Here is a 24,442-nt window from a genome sequence, read left to right as displayed (position 1 = left end):
ACATATTTCTGAATCATCCTTATACAGTTGTATTTTATCAAGTAACAGAACATTATATGCTACAACACTTGTATTTCTTTTTGGAGAAATCATTTTGAAATGTTTTTTAACTTTTATATTTGCTCTTTTATTTTGGGTGCCTATGGTAAATATGTAAATAATTCATTAAAGACAGGATTGCGGAAATTCTGCCTGTCTTATCAGTCAGGCAGTTTAACAGGATTATTAATGCTGGTATATTGATTGTAATAACTTGTGAGTGAATGGCTCATCCCTCTCCTTTCCCCCTTCCCTTCTTCAGGAACTTGAATGAGTGATACAATTCCAGAAGTAGCACAAATTTTCTTCAGGATCAATAGAACACATACTAACATTTTCCTTCCTTCCTTCCTTCCTTCCTTCCTTCCTTCCTTCCTTCCTTCCTTCCTTCCTTCCTTCCTTCCTTCCTTCCTTCCTTCCTTCCTTCCTTCCTTCCTTCCTTCCTTCCTGCCTTCCTGCCTTCCTGCCTTCCTGCCTTCCTGCCTTCCTTCCTGCCTTCCTTCCTGCCTTCCTGCCTGCCTGCCTTCCTTCCTGCCTGCCTTCCTTCCTTCCTGCCTGCCTGCCTGCCTTCCTGCCTGCCTTCCTCCTTTCTTTCCTTCCCTCCCTCCCTCAGGTTGCCCTTGTTCTCCTTTTCCAATCAAGTGTCACATTGACTCCAGTCCTGCGTTGGAAGCATGTGGGGAACTGCAGCACATCAGCTCAGCACAATGTCTCCATCAGGCTGGAAGGAAGCCCAAAACCAAAACTGCACTGGCCAAAATGCATCCTCTACAGAAACCCCAAGGTAGGTGGCTTTGTCCTTCTAGAAATTGTACAAGTTTCTATTGCACAGGAAGTATAATATTTTAAAATTATTGCTTCAGTTTGAGTCACAGAAAACCAGTTACTTTTGCATTCTAATGTATAGCTGGTATGGTTTTATTATCTTCATTTCCCAATGTTAAATAACCACCTAGAGAAGCCTTCAAGAAGAAATTGATTCAGCAATAACCAGTTACTTAACTTGTCACTTTCTATTTCTTGTCCTGTAGGTGTACCTCATGCAGCTGTGAAGCATAAGTTGAATTTAACAACATTGTTTATATTTTTGATAAATTTTTTTAGAAGCATTTTAGGTAATAATATCTTATTGTCAAAACCTTGTCTGTTTTCCATTTATTTTAAGAACTACATATGGCAACAGGAAATGCCTAAATGGAGCAAATGTATTTTGAAAATATGACGTAGAAGCTAAACCAATCACCCGTGGGTTGTGGTACTTCCACAGAAGTGCCAGCTAATAGTCAAATAGATGGCACACCCAAAATATGATGGAAGAGGAGCCCGAAAGTAGTGTGTTCCAGCTGTTCTTCTGGTCTCCCCAGGCTTCTGAATTCCACAAAAAAGATTGCAGGTTCTTGAAAGAGTAGAAATTGTTTTCATGTTTCTTCATCAGTGAAATGACATGTGGTCTTTGTAATGCCAGCTTGCCAAGAGTCCTACTCTTACCACCCCATGCTTTGTAGAATTAATTGCACTTATGCGTGTAATAGGTGCTTGCCTCAAGGGAATTGGAGATGCAAAAAGCATGGAACTTGAAAGGTATTTGAACAAAGCAAGCTAAGCCTCAAGAAGATACTAAGTTCATAAACCAAAATGTTTAGAAGATATGGGTTCATGTGATAGATGGTCATTGTCATCTGAAAAAGAAGATATTCTTGTGTTGTACGCTCTAAGCCATTGCACTACCACCCCATCCCAATTAAAATATCTATACAAAAGCAATTCAGCCTTAAACAACAACAAAGAAAGCATAGTATTTTCTGCTTCTGGAAGTAAACCTTAAACATTAAATTAATATACTACTTCATGCTTGAAACATCTCACAAGGTCTGTGTCTTTGTGGAGCTTTCACCAAGAGGTCTTGGTAGCCCAAGTTTAATTAATGATTGTTCCATGAATGAATTTTGTTATTACTGGCAACAAAAAGGAATAGCGAAAGTGTCTGTTCAGTGAGAACTGGAACGAATTCATCTGGTGCAAATACTTTGCTGTTGTATTCATAGGCACTGATTTCCAATCACTGAGGATGTTTTTTCTATGTGTGTATTTCAGAAAGTTGGAGGGGCCCTAGATAGCTTGATTCGAAGCCATGAGCTGCTGTGTAAAACCTTCAGGAGAAGGAGGAATGAGGAGATATCTTCCCAGCATATGGCTTCAGCCTTCAGGCGGCACCTGAAAGTGCTTTGTAATGTTGGTATCTTCCATGTAGCAAACTTCTAGTTTTCATTAGAGCCAAAGAATCACAGTTTGGGTGGAAAGGGAAACTTAGAGCTTATCTTGTTCCATCCCCTGCTACAGGCAGGAATGCATTCCACTAGACCAGGTTGTTCCAAGCTGTGTCCAACCTGGCTTGGACACTTCCAGGGATGGAGAAACCACAGCTTCTCTGGGCAACCTGTGCCGGGGCCTCACCACCCTCATGGGGAAGAATTAATTCCTAATTAATTAGGAATTAGGAAGAATTAATTCCTAATATCACTTCTAACCCTGCTGTCAGTCAGGGAGCCATTCTGTCTTGTCCTAGTGCTCCAGGCCCTTGTCCAAAGTCTCTCTCTCCACTTTTCTTGGAGACCCTTTAGTCACTGGAAGGGGCTCTAAGCTCTTCCTGGAGCCTTCTCTTCCCCAGGCTGAACACCCTGCCAGCTTTCCCAGCCCAGCTCCCGAGCAGAGAGCCTGCAGCCCTTGCAGCATCTCTGTGGCCTCATCTGGTTGCAACCGGTCAACATCATTCTCGTTTTGGGGGCCCCAGAGCTGCAGGTGGGGTCTCACCAGAATGGAGCAGAGGCAGAGAATCTGCGTTACCTGGTGCTCATGCTATAGGTGGGGATGCAGTCCAGGACACGACGAGGTTCTGGGCTGTCAGTGCGTGTGCTCGGGTCATGTGAAACATCTTGACAGCCACACCCCAAAGTGCTTCTTCCTGCGGCTAATCTTGATCCATTCTCCTCCCAGTCTGCCTCTGGGATTGCCCTGACACAGGTGCACTTGGCCTTGAACCAAGGTGGCCTTGAACATCTGGTGTGGCTGAAATTTTGCTTGCTAAGTAGTCCTTGGTAAGGTTAGTGGCTTTGCCTCCATGTTGAAGTCTTCATTTCTCAACATTACTTCAGTAGGTAAAAATTCAGAATTAACGAAAGGGTTTTCCTGCTTCCTTTTGGTCCAGTGCAGAATTTGTTGTCTGATGTGATTCAGATGAATCCACTAACAGGAAAGACATCAAATGTTTACATGGACAGCAGTGAGACCCAGTGTAAATGCTTTGATATTATTATAAAACCTTGGGTGTATGAAAGGCCTGATGGGTTATGTGGGGTAGGTTCTGACATGTCTGCCTGCTACCCTGTGCACCCTCTGTAAGGAGCGCAGAGCTTATCTTTGGTTGATGGGCCAGATGGCTGTGTGGTTACTTGTTTTTAGGTTGTTTTTTTATTTTTACATGGAGAAACATGGTCAGACGCTCACTGATCATGTGGTGTGCACTTCAAAACCTGGTGAACAAAACACAGATCTTCACCATCCCATTTATATGCAAGAAGATTTTCTTCTCCTGTTTCCCTGTTATTCCTATATAAGATAGGGCTTGTAGAGGTCCTTTCAGAATTGGACTTTAACATCTTTATTTTATGATAGGAATTTCAGGTGATTTTGGAGACTGGGCAAATCAGTCCTCTTATAGGAAGTGTCCTCTTAAGGCTCAAATCTTTAAAAATTTTGATTTTATTCTTTCATGCAGAAATAAACTCAGTAATGTAGGAAGTCTAAAATGTGACCTATACTCAAAACTCCAAAATGCTTTAACACCTCTTCATCACTGACCTCAGACACGGTCTGGCTATGGACTACTGTGGCAGCTCCCCATTGGCTGGAGCAGGGCAGACATCTGGGCTGATGTGGATCTTAGAACAAATGCAGAATGAAGGGACTTATGCAAGGAAGGGACAACTGGAATTTACTTTTTGGGTGCATATGCCTCAGTTTATCCTCCTAAAGAAAGTAACCCTGGAATGACATTCAGAACAGTTGTCAACTCAAGCCCCATTACAATGCTGATCACATGTCCCAACTGGATGATCAGAGTCAGAAGCGGCTGAAAGAAACTGTTTTCAAAAATGTTTTTTCAAAATACAACATGTAGTTAGAATTTCCTCACGTAATGTGTCAATTCATTGGATAGTCTAGATTGAAGGGCACACTTGGCAATCCTACTCCATGCAGTGTGTGCTTTGGGAACAATCCCACAGCCAGTTTTCCTGCCTTCCAATGTCAGTTTTTCCTATGGGAGTTGTTTTCCCTGTATGAAACCATGACAGCATGGGAATTTGTTGCCATGAGTTACTGCCTGTCTATGCTAAATAATTTACTCTGCAACTAATGTTAAGGTCTGAATAATCTTTTTAGAATGACATTACAATTTAATGCCATTTTAAAAAAATACTGTATTAAACTTTGTGCCTTGGCCTCCTTGTGAGTCCTGAAGAGTGATGTGAGTGTTCTTACAATACTTGTTTTATTTATACCATATACAACGCAACATAGAACCGAAAGAGGAAGGAAATTTGTGAAGACTAGTACACCACAGAAGAGAGGGGGGAGAGAGTAGGAGAGGAAGAAAAGCCATTATGTTCAGCCTGTGGCATTTTGGACCAAGCAAATGCAAGGCACTGAAATCCATGCTGGGGTTGGGTTTTAAAGGTTTATTTTGGGATATGGTTCATCCCTCTACCTTTTTTTCCCCAATATAAGACATTCAATGGGGTACCAGAATTTTGAGAAGTCATGGAAGGGGAAGCTCATCAGTGTGATTGAGAGAGCAAGCAAACTTGCAAACTGAAGCGTAAGCTCTGCATCCTGTTTGGTAATGAGGAAGCAGTGCAGTGCTGCAAGCTGCTCAGTTTGTTAGCATGGCTAAGCCAGCTGTAGAGACACAAAATAGAAGCCTGTCATATTTTCTTTAGCAGCTTGCTTTGGTGCAAGCAATACTTCAGGATTGCACCAGTGCCGCTCATAAAAAATGAGGAAAGAATGGATACCTCTTGGTCTGGATTTTGTTCCCAGTTTAGGATAAAGAAGATGGAGATTTATCCTCCTGTCTTTTCTCTTCTCTTTCATTAGTACCTCCTAAGCCTGTCCATCTCAAACCTGGGCAGGAAAGAATTCCTCCTGCACCATCTCGGCCTTTGCCAGCTGATCCCAAATCATCAAGGAGCTTAGCACCTGGAGAGGAAGAAGTACCAATATCAGCAGGAGTCAACACGCTCATTGAGAAATTTGAAAGTATTAGGTAAATATGGCTTTGCCAGATCTGCTCTCCTATCCCTTTTCTGCATTTTTAACTTAAAATATAATAGTAGAAAACATTAACTATAATGATTCCCTGGAAGGTCCTCTTGGGATGTTTTCTACTGGAAGTGCAAAGTTTCACTGAGGATAAAGAATATTTTTAATACAAGCTGCAAATTTTAGTTTGTAACATGCAGTCATGTTTAAGGAGCTTAAGACCTGCTGAATTTGGTAAGATTCTAACAAAGGCAAGTAGCCCACAGTCTGCTTTTGGTAAGTTGGCTAGATGTGGGAATTGCATAGTAGGAACTTGATTGTTATGACATGAACTAATTTAGCATTTTGTCCGACATACAATAAACATCAGATCTTGCTTCTTGGAGGCAGGGAAGGATAGAGGGTACTGTGAAACAATGTCATGTAGAACAGCAGCTGTTTTAAAACTTTGTAATGAAAGACACTAAATTGGATAAAATATATATATATTTTGGTGTAAAACCAGCTCAGTTTGCAAACACATCAAGAACTTTTTCTGAAGAACCAATCTGCCTGATGGAGCTAAATGATGGGGTTTTTTCCACAAAGAGGGAGATGGAGACAGTCATCATACTGTGCCTTGGAGTGTTATCACCTGGGTGAACCTGGTGTCTTCCAAAAAGGAAAAGTAGTGCCCTCTCATGCTTCAGTACATCCTCTCTGGCAGAAAACACCTTGCCAAAAGGGCTTGGTTCTGTTGAAGAATGAGAGTTTCTGTTTAAATGAGCCCAGAACCAATTGCTTCTTTTTAGAGGCGATTTCTTCTCCAAACCCTCAAAGCAGACTGTTCTTCAAGGTGGCATGGAAAGCACTAAAGGCCCAGGATTCTGGTGGTGCCATTTCAGTAGCATGTAGGGGTGATGTTTTTTTGCTGGGTGTTGTTGGGTGATCATTATTATTGCAAATGTGCACAGTCTTGCCTTCTGGGATTGTCAGTGGGATGCTTGAATCAAATGACAATCACACCCTCTCTTTCAGGGCACTTGTGAAACCTGAGTATTAATATGACTGTGGTGCTTTGTTTTCACTCACAGGCAACCTGTACATATTCTTCAAAGAAACCAGCTAAATTTAGCTCTTAAAATGGAACCTGGCCTGGATTCATCCAAGCAGATGAGCTTGTGTGACCGTGACACAGTGGCTTCCAGCGACTCTTCCACAAATGACAAAACTGAATTGGATGAAACTGAGCCCAACATACCATGCAGCATGGATCTAACTAACACAGACATAATGAAAATTAAAGAGCTGAGCATAGGTGATAGCAAAAGCCATGAAGACTGTACTGCTGTGACTTTGAGCAAAGAGTCCCAAGAAGAGCTTGGCAGTAAAGACTCAACTGCAGAACTGAATGGGAGTGGTAAAATTCCCAACAGAGACAGTGGCATTGACAGTCCTTCTTGTAGTGTGGCTGGGGAAACATTCCCCAGTGAAGAAGGGGCCGAGCAGAAGAAGTCCAGCATGGCTGGGAACCCAGGAGAGATGGAACCTGACAGAAAGGGCACCAAACCTTCCTCTGTGGAGCAGAAGAGAGACTCCACGCAGGATGACGACAGTGACATTGATGAAGGAAGCAGTGAGGAGCAAGAGATAGCAGAAGTGCCAAAGTTGGAGTATTTGGATGTAAACAAGGTAAGGGAGTTTGTTTGTTGCTATCGCGGGCTCAGAAACCAGTTCCTGACACTTGCATCACTTTAATACATTGTTTGGATCATTTGGTTCGTTGGTTTTTCATCAAAGGATCATGATAGTCAGTATTGTTTCCTGCTTTGTGCAGGTCCTAACTTGTTTCTGACCTAGATAGTTTTTTAGAAAGGTTCCCAGCTACTTCAAAAGGTTTAATATAAGAGAATCCATCACAGCCAGAGGTTAGCTGTTAAAATTCAGATGCTTTTGTAGGTCAAGACTCCTACCTTGTGTTTGTTGCTTGGGTTTGTCTAGGTTCAGCTTGTTAGAGCATGTTCTTTTCCATGGAGCTCTCTGTTATTCAGGGAGTTAATCGGCTAGTGCATCTTGCAGGGTCAGGACCTTGCATCTGAGTAGAATGGGCAGGATCAGAATCTTGTCTCACAGAAAATTTGAAGTGTTTTTTTACAGAAACCTCTGCTGCTTTTGATGTGACCACTTCTTGAGGGCAAAGAAGTTGTTTTAATGGTAGTTATGTCAAATTACTCTTCAGGAAACTGTAGCTGGAAAAGAGATTTTTCTTTGATTCCAGAGTAATATAGTCCAGTTGTGTGTTTGCAGCAGCTATGTAAGATTAATGACAGACTCCTTTGATTATCAGCTTGTCAAGACAGTTATTTTTGGAAATAGTGCTGTTAAAAGGGATTCGATTTTTCCAGAAAAACAGAAGAGAGTATTGCAAAATATTCTACTTTTTGCACTTTTTGTTTGATGGCTGTTTTTGTTTGTACTTGCAGGTGTTTGGGTTTGTTAGAGTTTCCCCCCCACCCCAAGCCATGATGATAGTAAAGTTAATATGTGGGATTTTTGTGTTTTAAAGAATATGATCAGCAGCTGCAGCTAATGATCTGTAGCTAGTGAAATGCAGGGTCCACACCTCAGTTTTTATAAATCGTGTGGTTCTGTTGAAATCACCAAGTATATAATGATTTGTGCCAGTCAAGGGCTTGCCCCTTGGGAAATGTGGACATTAGAATGCATTTCTTAGTTTCTAGGTCAATCATCTGATATAAATAAAAGAATGATGAAATGCCATGCAAGTTCTGTACCTCAGAGCTTGACAAGTGTGTTTATACCTACATACACACACTGTGACATACTTTAATTGTTTTATATTCATAATGTGCATGTATGTGCATGTGTGCTGCTGAAATATTATTTGAAAGATATGTTATTAGTTGCAACAGGCCAGCAAGAAAGCCTAGAATTGTAGAATTTCCTGAGTTGGTAGGAACCCATAACAATCATCAAAGACCAACTCCTGGAAAATAATATATTACATTAAAAATCTATAATCTGGTAATTAAATTTACAGTTTGGACTAGGAATGCTGTATCAATCCAACTGGAACAACCCCAAGCTGAACACTTTGCCATCTGATTAAGAAGTGCTTTGATGACAAATACCACTGTTTCATATGATATCAATGATTTGATGGCTGGTTTTGAGTCTTGTTCCTTAGGTTATGTGTCCATATAGTAGGAAATAAGGATGACACAAAATTATGCGGCTATAATTCTCTGGAGCTCACCTGGTAAATTTATGAGAGGTATCTCCAGAAGAAAACTCATTTGTTTTGGTTTTTTGTATTACCCTCCCTCCTTTATGTGATGCTCTGCAGGTTTTCCCATGCAGTTTGAGTTTATTTCCCCTTCCCAAAGGCAGTTTTGAAGCTCACCAAGCTACACTAAGTTACCTGGTTTTTGCAGTCACATGGAGGAGGAAGGCCGAGAGGGCAGCTTCCTCTTCTTTCAGTGTAAAGATTGTGCCCTCTTCTGGGGACACATTGGGTGAAGCTAATTTCTGTGTCAAGTGTCCACATAAAATCATAGAATCATTATGGTTGGAAAAGACTTCGAAGATCATTGAGTCCAACCACTACTCAAACTCTGACCGGTCCACTGTGTCCCGAAGAGCCACATTTACCTGTCTGTTGAACACTTGCATGGCCGGTGACTCCGCCACTTCCCTGGGCAGCTTCTTCCAATGCCTGACCCTTCAGTGAATAATTTTTTTTCCTAATATCCAATCTCTAAACCTCCCCTGGCATAACTTAAGGTCATTTCCTGCTCCACTCTTTGATTCTGTTGCAGATTTGAGGCACTGTGGACTCAGGGTTAGAGTGAAGGGCCACAGCTTCCAGCAAGGAGAGCTAACGTGATTCAAAGTTGACTTGTTCCATGGTTATTCTTAGGCTGGAATTTCACATCATCCTTGACAAAACTGATAATTTTCCTGCTTGAAAGAAGAGAGAATTCAATTGGCATCAGCTGCTGGCCTGGGAGCCGGGGAGCCCTCATCTCCTTCAAAAAGCCTTAAGTTGGGAAAGCATTTTTCCTGCTTTTCCCCTCCTACCCCTAGTACCAGGCTTTGCAGCTGCACCATGAAGGTAGCCAGTGGTCTCATTAAATATGAAAGCTGTTATACTTGGAGGAGAATCATAAATACAGCTGCAGAGTGATTTAATGATGGATCAGTAACTCCTAGGATATCAGTGTAAGTGAAGATCATGAATAACTATTCTTTTCTACTTCAGTGATCCCTCTATCTTCCACCCAAGCTTGCACACAGCTCATGCCTGGGGAAGGTAACTTTACCTGATATGTGAGTGGTAATGTTTTATTTAGTCTAGGCTTAGCTATGCAGTGATTCGTTAGGAGTCTGCAGCAGTCTAACAGGGCTCAGTATTAGCACAAATTATGTTTTTAAATCTCAGGAGTGATTTACTGAGATTTCCAGTTATCTTTTATCAAAATAAAAATTAACCAAGGGGAGGTTATTAGTTTTGATAATGTCTCAGAAAATTCAGGAGCTCCAGGAAGTGATGCACATTAATATGGATGGTTACAAAGATGGCTGCAAAGAAAAGAAGTGACATAAAAGTGAGACTGAGGGACTGTCGTGCTCCAAAGTCCCAAGACTTCTGCTGACTGCCTGAGAGTCTGAGTAATGCTTCTGGGAGGGGTATCAGTGCTTCAGAGGGGTTTTTTTAGGCATTTTTTCACTAAGAGTCATTTGTAATCACCACAGAATGCTTTTCTCCCTCTGTCATGCTTCCTGATGTGTAAATAGTAACAATGGAGCCCCCCTTGGGTCTCATGCATTCATGGACACATGCTTCCATTCTGCCTGTATGTGGCTGGGGTTTCACATCTGATTTCATTGTCTAGTGAGTGTTGTAAAATTTGGCTTGCAATCCTGCTACTATGACCTTTGGGTGAGATTATCTCCATGTATATTCAGAAAAAAAGTCTGTATGTCAATGTTTTAGTCATAATGTTGGTTGAGAAAATTCAGATATGACACCATGATGATTTAAATATCTTAAGGAAAATGTGATTTCAGTGCAACAAAGACAACCAAGCATCGGATAACTTTTCTGTATTATTTTCAGGATTGTTGAGTAGGAAGTGGCCTGTAATCTTTCTGTGACTTTTTGTGGTCTTTGCAGGGCTGACTGATGGAGTTTTGATGCATAACCGTGTATGATTTTAACCTAAGCTCTATCCCAGCAGCTCTCTTGCAAGATTTGCTGAAAGCCCTATGTGCCCTATGTGAGACTGATGCTGACTGAATGTAGTTGTGCACACCCATTGTATGGAAAATGGTTGCTGCAAGATTTAAGGTCCAAATGCATTCCAAGTGTGAATCTGACCTTCCTTAGAAACTGGTTCTGCTTGATTTCAGGCTGTTGTTTCTTTTTATTTAAAATGTTTTATGGACAGCTGCAGCTGAAAATGAATTTTTGAATCGTTCACAAAGTGAAAGTGCATCATGCTGCCTTGAGCACTGGAGTGAATTTTGTGTTGTGAAGTCAACACCTCCCTCTTCAATTTTCTCATCTTTCTTGTCCCCCCTCCAGCCACACTGTTCTGTCCAGCCTTTGCAGTAGGTGTAAGGTTCTAGGGAATGACTGCACAGGAGATGCTCTGGCTTGTGGCAAGCAGTCACTCAGCAAGAGCACTGCACAAAGCAGAGCATAATCTCAATTTGCAGGTTTGTTTTACTTTTCCTTTAGAAACATGGACCATGAAATATCTTGTTCCTAGTGAACTGAATGAGGGCTTGGGCTCATTGTTAAAGCTATCCCACCATGGCACAAAATGAAGTTAGAAGAATGGGACTGCTTCACGTTTAATTAATCTATAGTTTCATTTAAAATGTTATGCCCATTGAAAGGCAAATATGTTGCAAATTTGTCTGAAAAATGTGCCTACCTCTCTGCTTAGCAGAGAGAGCAACTGAAGATAGAGTCACTGTAAAACTGAGCTCAAGCTGAGTCTGTTAAGCCCTTGTTTAGTATTTAAGAAGATGTCAGCAAGTTTTCTTGAAATATAAGCTGAATTGCAGATGGTGAAGGTCAGGAGCTAAAAAACTACCTGTGCTATGTAAAAATTTACTTCTGAGTACAAATGTATTTGGTTGGAAATAAGTATTTTTCCAATTCTGAATTCAAACAACTCAAAGGATGCTCTTGGTGACTGGCATGCCAGCTGGTTACATCAGTGCCTTGTATTTGAGCACTCCTTTGTGCCCAGCAACACCAGTAGATAAATTCTTTCTCAGTGAGAGATCCTTGTAGTTACTGGGTTTGACTGGGCCAGCAGAGCACTGCAGTGTAAACTGTAATAAGATGTATTTGCTTGGAACAGTTTCAAGACTTATTGTGCTGTGGTTTGTTTTGTTTTTCACTTCCCCTAAATAGTAATATATAGTGAACAGAGCACGATGTTGTGTAGCATGTTGAAAGAGTGTAAAAGAGTATTTGACTTGGAATAATTTGAGAGGCGGGGCAGATAGAGTCCCTGTCAGAACTTCATGTTTTCCTATCTTCAGATTTGTGCCTGGAAATAATTCAAATTTGTGCCTGGATTGCTTCAAAGGAAGTCTGATGTTGCTTCAAATAAAGGAAAGCTATTTACTTTCCTTCAATAATACTTACATCATGGAGCTATGAGTACTTCATGCCAAGTGGCACCTCATTCCATGTAGGATAATTGTGGGTCTGATTTGTTGGAGTTCACGGCTTTCTTTGAAAAACCTTTGAAGTTTTCAGTTGTACTGCAGTTTGTCTGAATCTCTGTGGAGGGCTGATGTTTAAATTTTTCTCATCAACTTTATTTGGAAACAAAACACGGTAATGTTGAAGAAGCTTAAAGAGAGCCTTTATTTGATGTTTTCCAACAATCTGATGGCGGCTCACAGGGTTACATCTACAAGACCTTGCCCCAAATGTGAGCACCAGAGACAGACATTTGGGATTGAGCACTGCTACTGGTGACAGGCCCAGGCACTTCCTGAACTGGCAATTGCCCCATGTGTTTAATAGACTTCAGCTAAATTTTTCCTCTGTGGATATTTCTGGTTCTTTTGTGAACCTGTGTGAAGGTTACTGCCAGCAATGTTGTGTTTCTTGAGGAAGCAGCACCTTGGTGATTTTATTTGATGCCCTTCAGTTTTCCCATAGAAATAGTGATTAATTGCACCCAGTCAATGTTCTGCATTCCAGGAATCGTTAATGCACCTCTTACCTTCAGTGCATTTGTCCAGTAAAGTTTCCCTACATTGGATCATCCTTTCTGCCCATTTTCCATGCTTGTATTCCTGAACACAAGCCAGCCAACACTGTTTTGGACTGGTTTCATTATATGTAGGCATGGTGTTTAAAATCTAACACTTTAAAAGATTGTTGGGAAGCTCAAACCTGTATTCTAGTAATTCAGATATTATTAAGCACTTAGTGAATGAAGGGTCTATGTAGCTTTTGGCTGAACAGTGCCTAAAGTCAGTGCTTTAAAACTGTATTTAGAGTTGTTAAGTAGTCCTTTCTCTCTCTCTCTCTTTTTTTTTTTTTTTTTTTTTTTTTAATGAGCTTAATGAAAGGCTTCACTGAGTAATTTGGGTTACCTTGATGAAAATTCTTTCCAGGGAACTGGCCTGTGTATAAAGCTGCACAAAAATCTTAGAAATATGCCATAGAGAGTAATGCTGTGCTAGCAAGAGTAGAAATCTGGCCAAACAACCTGATTTCTAGTTTTCATTTTAGTTACAGGACCTGAATCCAAAAACGAGAACAGTTTATTTACAATCCGTTGCCTTATTTTTCAAATTACAGACTTGTTTCCAGGTTTAGAGGATGTTTCTGGTTCTTTTTATAAAGTCGTAATGAACTCAAGTGATGTCCTGACCAGACACTTGACTGCATTACTAATTGCTCTTTCAGAAAACAGCATTAAAATATCTCTGGAACAAAGTGATCTTTTGAGAGGTGTGGGGTAGATTCTGGAATGTGTTAACCTCTTTCACTCCAGGCTCCTCTGGTGGTAGGATTTAGGCCACTGACAAAATGAAAAACAGAACAGTTGGTGGAACTTAGGTGTGGAGGTGCAGATGGATTGTGTCATTTGTAACTTTTTTTTTCAGTGTACAGAGCCCCAAAAGCTATTCAACATCGCCAATGAGCTGCTCCACACAGAAGAAGCGTATGTTAAAAGACTCCATCTCTTGGACCAGGTAATTCCATTTTGAATTAACTCCTTTCTTTCCAGTGAGCAGCAATGATGTCTCCTGTCCAGTGCCTAAGCTGTAGCTCAGTACAGATGCTGTGTGTAGGTGGAAGATGGAGTTTGCCTGCCAGGCTGTGTGCCGTGGATCCCAGATGTGAGCTTTGAGCAAGAGGGTTCTCTGAAAGGAAACAGAGGATTGGGGTGGCAGAAAGGGAAATGGGAAAGCAGCAGTCCAAGACACGGACACTGCCAGCATTCGGTTCCTCCCTGGGTGTGTGGGGAGAGGAAACCACAGGGATAATGAAGGCACTAAGACATGATGAAATCTGTGATTGCTCTTTGATGTGCAAGAAGTTGAAGTTTTACTAAAATCAGGCCACATGTGTTAGCCCTGAGCCTACAGCCAGCTATTTTTTTACCAGTGTTTTGTAATTGTTGCCCATCATGTTTACACATGGGGGTGAAGTGAAACTGGTGTGATGAGTCTGAACTTTGTTCCCCATAGACTTGGAGTTGATGCTACACAATTCAGACATTTCTATAATTACCTCAAACAAAAAAAAAACATGAATATGCAGGAAAGAAATAAAAATGAGGATGAGACATATTTCTAGCAAAGTGCTTTTTAAAAATGAGTAGAAGAAAAAAAAATAGAAAACTGTCACCTGGCAAGAAATACTGTTAGAAGCTGTAACTTGGAGAATGCTTCACCCTAACAACTCTTGGAGCTGTATGAAAGACTTACAGTGCTTGTATTAGATTAACAGAAACTGTTTCTGGACCATAGAAATCTAGGGAATGTCTTTTCCTTTTGTTCAATATAGTGTAATTTTTCCTACTGAGAAAAACCCAATCACATTACTTATTTTGCTTTGTGTAAATAGCAGTAAATGCTTTTCAGGGACTGAATGATGTTTGCAGCTTGCACTCAAATATGAGATGTCTGATCTTCCCAGTCATTTCAATCTTTTTTGAATTATAGCTCAGACTTTCCTAGTTTTTTCAATGGCCTATAGTGATATATCTAACTCTGGGTGACTGTCCGCTTAAATTTTGTGAACCTCCTTAAGACTCCAAGGACTGGCTACCAGGGGTCAAAATCTGCAGCTCTGTTCTAAGCAGTCAGCTTTGCAAAATTGCAATCTAAAATCAGCATATCTAGGACTGTTTTTCGTTAAAAATGTTGGTACTGTCTTTTTGCCTTCTGCAGGTTTTTTGCACTAAATTGTCCGAAGCAGGGATCTCATCTGAAGTGATAACAGGCATCTTCTCAAATATTTCTTCCATCTATTGTTTCCATGGACAATTTCTTCTTCCTGAGCTCAAAACAAGAATTACACAAGAATGGTAGGTAGCTGTCACTACAATTATTTTAAAAATACATTTTCAAGAAACTGTTGCAACCATAAGGCCTAGTCTAAGTCCAAATTTTTTATTGTTTAATGCAGTAGTTACATTAGTTATTTACTAACTCTCAAACATTTCTGACTTAAGGAGAAGGCCTGAGCACTCAAAACTTCCAGAATACATTGCGAGCGTTTTTTTAGTTGGAAGTATTACCAGAGCTGTTTTCCTTACTGCATTCCTACTCTCCTATTATTGCAGTACTATGAAATTACAGTACTAGGAAGGAATAAAATTGCTTCCTTTGGCCCCATAGCTGAAATAAATATTTTCGAATACCATTTAAAATTTGGCTGCTTTAATGAGGTTGAAGGTAGATCTTATTGGTTTTAGAGGTCTTTTCCAACCCTAATGATTCTGTGATGCTGTAAGCTGTAGAAAAGGCAGAAACACAGTGGTAGGTAGAAAGGTTAATTGTAAGTCAGATCTAGGAAATCCAATTTGAGGGGACACATTGGGTGCATGGTGTCCTGCAGCGGCAGGTGCAGATAGTGCTGACCTTTGCAGGTCCCCTGATTGATCAAGACAAGACCAGGGTTTGCCTCTCTCTTGGCCGAGTCCAGCCTCCACGCGTTTGTCAGTGACCAGAAGGGGTGAATGAGTCTCAGCCCCTCTGTGCCTGACTTGCACGTGCAGGGACAGCTGTAACAGAGGAGAGGAAAACTGCAGAGTCTGGGAGTCAGAGGAGGATAGAAGCTTGTCAACTGGCTAAAGAGGGGCTTGCGAGCAGGCTGGGGGAGAATGGCTGGCTCTCTGCCTGGCCCTGTCTTTGGCAGAGAGAGATTTGTGGCTACTGCTGCTCCAGCCTGGGGTTACTAGCCCCTAGGGATTACCCTGTTGAACTGAGCCATCTCTTTGCATTAAAACCAATTCAGATGTTGGGCTGTGGTGGAAGAGATTATTTTTAATAAGTAAAAGTTTCCCACAAGATTTAGTGTTGCGCAGAAGTTCTTTTAATGATGTATAGTCAGTCTGCTTTTCACTTAAGACAGTGAGGGGAGAAATGTCATCCCTTTTACAACAGGATTCATGTTTGAAGTTTCATCTAGGATATTGCATAGATTACCATAAACTGAACTTAGCCTGTCTTGATTGCACATATGTGTAAATGCTTCTGCATGTGGGAGACAACTGTGGAACTCTTACAGCTGTGTTTTCTCTCTGAAGATACCATTCATTTCCAGAGATTTCAGTACTTACCTGTCTCTTTACCACAGGAGCGTCAACCCACGGCTAGGAGATATCCTGCAGAAACTTGCTCCTTTTCTGAAGATGTATGGAGAGTATGTAAAGAACTTTGACAGGGCAATGGACATAGTGAACACGTGTATGCAGCGGTCCTCTCCCTTCAAAGATGTTGTTCAGAATATACAGGTATGTTTTTAATTCACATAATAGGACTTGGAGATTGTGATGGTTTAGGAATGATACTCCCCAGTTTAGAGACTCCAAAACCACACTACTACTCCTTTGTTTTCTCCCACTGCCCTTTTCCCCTCCTCTGAGAGTATCTGAAGAGGAGAGCTGGAGGCCCAAAAAGCAAAAATCATGGGTTGAGGTAAGAGCAATTTACTGGAAACAATGAGATGAGAAAACAAACAGTAAGAGCAACAATATTAATAATAAAAATAAAGGTGTACCAAAAAGAGAGTGCAGAGTTCAATCCAGCTGCAGCTACTCACCAAAACCACTCCCTCCAGTCAGGACCAGCATCACCCAAACTGCTCCATGTGCCACACTTGCTCCCCCATAAGGAACCTTCTCTGAAATGAAACCCTCTCCTCCAGCCTGGCAATGACCTGAGGTGTTATCCACTAACATTGAGGCCCTGGCCACACCCCTCCTGGCTACTGGAAAAAATTAACGCTCTGCTGGCTAGAACCAGGAGTGAGAGATCCTCACTTAATTCAGTGTATTTATTTGTTTCCCAGTTAATGACACACATTGTCAAGATAATAAGACATACTAAAATTACACAATTTTAGTGGCATTCCTTTCTTCTTCTTTTTTTTTTTTTTTAATTTTTTTTAAACTTACAGAGGCCAGGGTTAGATTGGATATTGGAAAGTAATTCTTCCCTGTGAAAGTGGTGAGGCCCTGACACAGGCTGCCCAGAGAAACTGTGGCTGCCCCTGGATCCGTGGAAATGTTCAAGACCAGGCTGGATGGGGCTTGGAGCAACTTGGGACCGTGGATGAGGGTTGGGCTGGATGGTCCCTTCCAACCCAAACTATTCCATGATTCTGTGGTTTAAGAAGAGTATCAGATCACAGAATTAAACTTCACCCTTGGCCCAGTAATTCTGACTCTTTTGAATTTGTCTTCCTCATTTCTAACTTTAATTTTTTTTTAATTAAATACAGTTTCATTCTTAGGTTTGGATATGTCACTAACAGCGTCTGCTGTTTGTCTGGTTTTTCTGAGGCTTCCAAAGTGGCAAGCTGCGCTCAGGGTCACAGCTCCACAGGAGGATGCTTGAGATGGATTTTCATGTGTTTTCTCATAATTGCACAAAAAGCTGTGCAGGGAGAGGGGAAGAGCTCTGGTTATGCTGGTGTATCCATAAAACTGTTCTATCCTGCTCGTCCCCTGGGCCAGCTGAATGGATGCAGGCTCCAGGATGCTCATAAGCATCTCTCTGCCAGTCTTTGGAAGGCAGATACCATCCTTTGGGAAGGAAGGGCTGGCAAGGAGTGGGTTAAGCTGAACAGGGAGCACAGCTGCCTGCCCTAAATGGGAGGACTGTGGCTGGGCCAGCTGTCGGGAATCAAGTAATCCCCTGGCAAGCTGGGAGGGGAGAGGCCCTGAGTGGAGGTTTAGGGCTGTGTCAGAGACTCAAGACAGAAGTTTGGAGAAACAAGGACTGGGGGAGGTCCTTTCCTGCCATGCTGCTGCTCCACAGGACCTTTTCTTACCCTTCTTTTGCCTGTACCCGTCCTGCTCCCACTAAGGGCACACACACCAGCACTGTGTTTTGCTGTCCTCAGCCAGTGGCAAGTCATGGCTTTCTGCAGGGTAATCCATTTGGGACTATTTTCCCTACAGCACAGGCAACTCCCTTCTCTGAAAGTCCACCTGTCTCTTCCCACCAAGGAGCTTCCAGCATAAACCATGTATGTCGCCTGTTGGTCTTCACCGGTTGCAGACCATGGGCAGCTCTGCTGTTGCCTGGGCAGAGCTCTTGCCAGGCAGTGTGGGCACTGGCGATGCAGGCGGGAGATGCGCCTCGGACGCCTGCTGATGACAGAATTGCACTGCAGGTTATTTAGTCACACCTACACAGCACCTTTTGCTCTGTTGCTCGGTGATTATAGCTGCAGGAGGCAGAGATTGGACCCAGAATGCTTAGTCCACTTATTTGACATATCTCTGCACTATCAAAAGCCCCTGATAGTTTTCAACATACCAGTTGAAGTATGTTGTGATCCTTCAGGGATGCACTGTCTGCCTAAGCTGCTAACGGAATAGTGTATATATAATATACAGCGTTAGGCATTCACTGTTACTAATTATGTTAAATTAGGGAAAGCAGAAAACAAAAATCAAATGTTACTAATAAGTTGATGACTGTGACTTATCAAATTTAGTCCTTTGAATTTCTGGAAAGATAGCTAATATTTTTCTCTCAGACATTCATCCCATTATCTCCAGTCTTGCTGTGAGAATGGAGCGAGTCAGCAGTGTGGTGTGGGCTGGAATATTTATGAGGAAATTGCAGATACTTGAAAGAAGTTCCTTTCTCTGAGAAATACACAGTGAGATTAACATCGTTATAGAGAGGTTGTTTACATGAGAGCAGACCACATTAGTGGGCTGATGTAAAAATAATGCTGTGTAGAAGAGCTTGTGTGTGTCTGTGGTTAACATGCTGCTGTGGAGTCAGATTACATCACTAGCAGAAACTTCCTGTGTGCTTTAAAGCAAGTTACTGGTTCTTACTGAGATTCTCATCTCTCCTCTTTTAAACGAAAATATTCTTTTGCTTCACGGGATCCTATGAAAACAAGTACACTGCAATACTCAGTGCCATTGTAAGCAGAGCACATTGGTGCCTTATTGGATGATGTTTTGTGTAACCAGACTCAAATCTCCTCCCCTTCTTGGCCAAGTGAAAAAGAAGCAGAATTTGAGAGAGCTCTGCCTTTCAAAGCTGATGTGTGAGCAGTGTGCCTACTGCTCATACAGTGAGCTCTGGCAAGCAGTACATTCCTGGGGGCATTGTGATTTCATGAAGTTGGGAGAACAATGCTGCACAGGGCCATGGATGGGAAAAGCTTTTCTGAGCCTTCTGAAAGAAGATAGTTGCATATCAGCAGAAAATGCCCGACATGGGATGAAGATTCACATAAAAGCTGCCAGCTCTGATAATCTGCTGTCAGGCTCTCCAGCTCTGGAGAGGTTGGGTCATGGGCCAGTGATTGAGGCTGAACAAGGCCAAGTGCCAGGTCCTGTCCTTGGGTCACAACACCCCCAGCAGCTCCAGGCTGAGCCAGAGGGGCAGCAAAGGCCCTGGGGGTGCTGTGGCAGTGGCTGAACAGGAGCCCAGGTGGGTAGGAAGGACCAGGGCACCTTGGGCTGCTCAGCACTGGTGTGGCAGCAGGGCCAGGGCAGTGCCCATCCCCTGTGCTGGACATGCTGGGGTCAGTTTTGAGCCCCTCACAACAAGAAAGAGCTGCAGGGGCTGGAGTGTGTCCAGAGCAGGGAACGGAGCTGGGAAGGGGCTCAGCCTGGAGAAAAGGAGGCTTGGGAGGGACCTTCTCACTCTGCACAACTGCCTGACAGGAAGAGGCAGATGTGGGACAGGTTGGGCTCTGCTTCCAGCGAACAAGAGACATGACAAGAGGAAATGACCTCAAACTGTGCCAGGGGAAGGTTTAGATTGGATATTAGGAAATATTTCTTGATGGAGAGGGTTGTCCAGCCCTGGCTCAGGCTGCCCAGGGCAGTGATGGAATCACTATCCCTGGAGGGATTTAAAAGACATGCAGATGTGGCGCTTGGGGACTTGATTTAGTTGGCATTGGCAGTGTTAGGTTTATGTTTTGACTCGATCATCTCAGTCTTTTCCAACCTAATGAGTCTGTCGACCTATGATGGCTTGAGAAGCTCCTGTACACTCTTCTAGTTGTATGTGAATGGTCCTTTTTCATTCTGTTATACACCAAAGGCAGAAAAAAATCAAACCTTCCTGTTCTTGCTTTCTCTCCATTACAGAAACAGGAGGTGTGTGGAAACCTGACTTTGCAGCATCATATGCTTGAACCAGTGCAAAGGATTCCTCGTTATGAGCTTCTCCTGAAGGACTACTTAAAGAAACTTCCAGAAGAATCTCCAGACAGGAAAGATGCTGAAAGTACATGTAAACGCCTCTCTGTCTAAAAGCACAATGAAATCCTGGGCAGTTTTTCTTTGTGTGTTCAGATACTTACAGCCAGGACTATGGTAGAAATGGAGATTTGAATTAATCAAATTATTACCAAACAAAGGGATTTTGAATGCTTTTGGAGTTGAGAAGAAAAGGGTTGGAATACCTGCTCTAGGAATGAAAGCAGCTTTGGCAAACAAACAGTGACAATATGTTGAAGTTTGCTGTAGTAGAACATCTAACTTTTTTGTTTACTCCATTGTGTGGCTAAGGACAAAGACAGGAAGACATCCTTGCAGTAGCCAGAGGAAGAAAGGAAGAATGGTTTTAAATTTGTATTGAATTTAAATGTGTATTTCTTGCCAAGAAAACCAGATAGACTCTGTTTATATGGTGAAACAGGAGAAGTGGACTTCTCTTGATTACAAGGAGTTTTTGCTCTCAACCAAAAGAGTGTCCGTATCACCATAAGCTGGCAATCCCTTTTTTAGGAAAACAAAAATATGCTTGAGAAGACTTAAGTGAAACTTGACTTTTAATAGGTGATTGCTAGAAAGTGAGGGTTCTTTGTCACTGTGTGCTTTGGCTCATCTAGATTTTTAGGAGAGAAGGATGAAACATAGATCAGTTGAACAGGCAGAACTGATTGTGTACATAATTGCTTATGTATCATCAATTTTGAAGGAAAAACTACTCAGAGAGGTGAACCTGTCTCCCAAGGTGCTATTAAAATATATAATCTAGAGAATGCATAACTGTTGGTACCTTTATTGCAGAGTCCCTGGAGCTGATATCAACAGCAGCAAACCATTCCAATGCAGCCATCCGGAAGATGGTGAGTAGCAATTCCAGAACAGAATTGTGATCTGACTGAAACACTTGGCTCAGCTGAGGGCCTCCCGTTGCAACAGGCTCAGCACGGTAACTGGAGAGGAAATCTGCCTGTCACTCAGGCTTTAAACATGTGCTGGATGTCGGAGTTCTTTTTATTGCAAATGCAGTTTTCTGTGGCTTGTTTGGCTTAAATTCCACCTCCCTCATTCTTAAGGACCCAATGAGTTGAAAAAGGAAGTCTTCATAAAACCCGTTATTTGCTTGTCCTTGAGAAGTGTTGGAAGTATTCCAATTAGACCCATTCACAAGGTGTCCTTGCAGATTTTCACACTGTTTTTGTAGTCCTACAGTTCTTCAGCAGAATGAAGGTTGCTTTGATTTGATTTTGGCCCATCTTAAGTGCACAGAATGTGCATTTTGCATGCATCAGTAGCTTCAGAAAGCTGTGCTTCAAAAGCTGGGCAGTCAGATGTGGAGATTTTGGACATTAGCACAGGTTTTACACATAGAAGAGCTAGTTCATTAAAGTAAATGGGCTTTAGAGCTGCAGATGTTATCCCTTTGGTGCACCCAGGTGTCTCAGGATATTTTGTATCAAACAGACCTGAAATGCTGTGTATCTGGCCTAGGTCCAAGGTTTATGTTCACTTCCCTATCAGACCATTACTTCCTCTCTCAGCTGGTGGGGACACCATGGGACCATGCTTCCTGTGGCTGCTATGGGGAAGTAGCCAGCTGATGTCTGTGTATTTCCAGTATGTCTGAAAGCATAGTTAGGAAACCATCTGTTTCTATTTGAGTCTGGCATGTTCTCTTGATAAGGATATATTTTGGTGGAAATTTTTCTGGTTTTGGGCCTCTTAACTCCTGGGAGCTTTGTACAGTATCTCTGCAGATATCAGGAATATGAAACAACTCGTTGGCTCATTGGTTTCTGTGTCGGTTGCTTTTTCTGTTAGCACACAAGAACACATTGGAAAAGGCTGTTATAATAATTTTGCTGCTTGAGGTCCAAGCCAGACTGAAAGGAAAGGAAATGCTGTAGCAATATCCCCAAAAGTTAGTGGAGGGTTGAATTAATTGTTGGCTGCTTACTCTTGTTGTAGTGCAGTAGAAGAAATAAATCATGCTTCCATTATTTGGTAGTGTACAGGTCTCCAGCTTGGCCAGTGATTTTATTGGACATTGCTTCTAAAGTTCCAAAGATTAATATTTGGACTTGATGATCTTAGAGATTTATTTCAACCTTTATGATTCTATAATACATATTTAGCATTGAATAGTAATAGTATAAAAGTATCAAATAAATTTATCTCAAAGTGTCATTAAATGGTACAATCCAAGTATAACTAATCCAGTATGACAAATCCAGAGTGGGGAATAGCACGGAACAATATGCAATGCGTTTCAATATAAATGCAAAGATATAAGACTGTTTTCTTTCAACTTACATACATTTACCACAGAATTTAAAGAGTGGCAAATAGACCACATGGAATATTTTTTTTTTAATTTAAATTGCTGGATGTTTGTACTGGCAGGAAAAGATGCACAAGCTTTTGGAAGTCTATGAGCGCCTGGGTGGTGAAGAGGATATTGTTAACCCAGCCAACGAGCTCATTAAAGAAGGACAAATTCAGAAACTTTCAGCAAAGAATGGCACAGCACAGGATAGGTATTTATTCCTGGTGAGTGTTTCAGCTGCTCTATTATTTTCAGGGCTGTGCTCAGGTTGGATGGGCCTTAGAGCACACTGGTCTAGTGGAAGGGGTCCCTACTCATGGCAGGCAGTGGAAGGAGATAGGCTTCAAGGTCCCTTCCAACCCAAGCCATCCTTTGAATCTATGACTCTGTGGTATGTTTACATCTTCCCAAGCTTAAAGACAAAAAGCATTCACCAGCTGAGCCCAGCTACTCCTTTTGAGCAGCAGTTTTCTCTTGTAGTTTTTTCCTCAAAGATTTCCTTCTTTCTTTCATGCTGTGCCTTTACTGGCCCAAAGGGGTCTTTTCCATCTCCCTCCTCAGAGGCTGAGTTTTTGCAGAGTGCCACAGGAGGTGGTTTCCAGCCAAACCACCTTGCTGCAGGAGATGGCCAGCCCTCACTGGCACTGGGAGAAGAGCTCTCGTGCTTTCAAGGCAGTCCAATTCAGAGGGAGGGGCAGAAGGGGGAAGTGACTGGCTGAGGTGTTTCTGTGTGCCCACTTCTCTCAGTAATGATCCATCAGTCTCACTTTCACCTTAAATCTCTTCTTGAGAGCTGTCTCTTAGAGTAAAACACACCAGAGCCCTAAACCTTCACAGTGCAGGCTGTGTCTAGCATGTAACTGCCTAAGTTAAACTCTTGCCTCATTGCAGTTTAACAGCATGGTGCTGTACTGTGTGCCAAAACTGAGGCTGATCGGCCAGAAGTTCAGTGTCCGAGAGAAGATGGACATTGCAGGACTGCAGGTTTGCATCTCTTCTTTCCTCTTTTTTTAATGTTCTTGATAGCTTTGGATCCCTGCTGAATCTAAATACATAACATCATAGAGTAGAATTCTAAAACCCAGCTTTGGATCACTTTGGATCAATGCAGTTTTTCCATGACAAGAAAGACCTTAGGGTTCTGGAATGTGTCCAGAGAAGCACAACAGAGCTGGGGAAGGGTCTGGAGCACAAATCTGATGAGGGAGCTGGGGGGATTCTGGAGATAAGGAGCAAGACCTTCTCACTTTCTACAGCTGCCTGAAAGATGGGTGTAGCCAGGTGAGGGTTGGCCTCTTCTAACGTGTGACAGGATGAGAGGAAGCGGCCTCAAGTTGCACTGGGGGAGGCTTAGGTTGGATGTTAGGGAATATTTCTTCACTGAAATGGTTTTCCAGCCCTGGCACAGGTTGCCCAGGGAAGAAGTGGAGTCACCATCTCTGGAAGTGTTCAAAAAACATGTGGATGTGGCACTTGAGAACATGGTTTTGTGGTGAATGTGATGGTGCTGTTTTGATGGTTGGACTTGAGGATCTTAAAGTTCTTTTCCAACGTTAGTGATTCTATGATTTTATCTCTTCTTGGGTTTTTTTGGTTGGTTGGTGTTATGAACCAGTTTAACACAGAAGACCAAATGAAACTAAGCCTCTGTGAATAAAATGGATCGAACCCAGAAAGGTTCGAAATGTACCCCGAAACTTGATTAAAACCAAATGAAGTTCGATGTTGGTGCCAAAAAAAAGTGATATATTTTATTTAATAGTAAAAGAGGCAAAGAGAAAGAAAG

The 24,442-nt window shown here is 42.1% G+C and overlaps 1 protein-coding gene across 1 annotated transcript in view; it reads left to right on the top strand.

The window, feature by feature from the left end:
* Positions 1-24,442, top strand: part of FGD3 (FYVE, RhoGEF and PH domain containing 3) — a 101,342-nt gene that overhangs the window by 54,449 nt on the left and 22,451 nt on the right. Inside the window, 10 exon segments of the mRNA XM_058032077.1 lie at positions 653-823; positions 5,194-5,362; positions 6,432-7,029; positions 13,507-13,596; positions 14,800-14,936; positions 16,211-16,367; positions 20,208-20,346; positions 21,135-21,193; positions 22,734-22,880; positions 23,548-23,640. Of these exon segments, the coding sequence (XP_057888060.1) occupies positions 653-823; positions 5,194-5,362; positions 6,432-7,029; positions 13,507-13,596; positions 14,800-14,936; positions 16,211-16,367; positions 20,208-20,346; positions 21,135-21,193; positions 22,734-22,880; positions 23,548-23,640 (1,760 nt within the window).

This window comes from Melospiza georgiana, chromosome 11, assembly GCF_028018845.1.
Source record: "Melospiza georgiana isolate bMelGeo1 chromosome 11, bMelGeo1.pri, whole genome shotgun sequence".
Taxonomy (NCBI): domain Eukaryota; kingdom Metazoa; phylum Chordata; class Aves; order Passeriformes; family Passerellidae; genus Melospiza; species Melospiza georgiana.
This window is presented reverse-complemented; position numbering and strand designations above follow the sequence as displayed.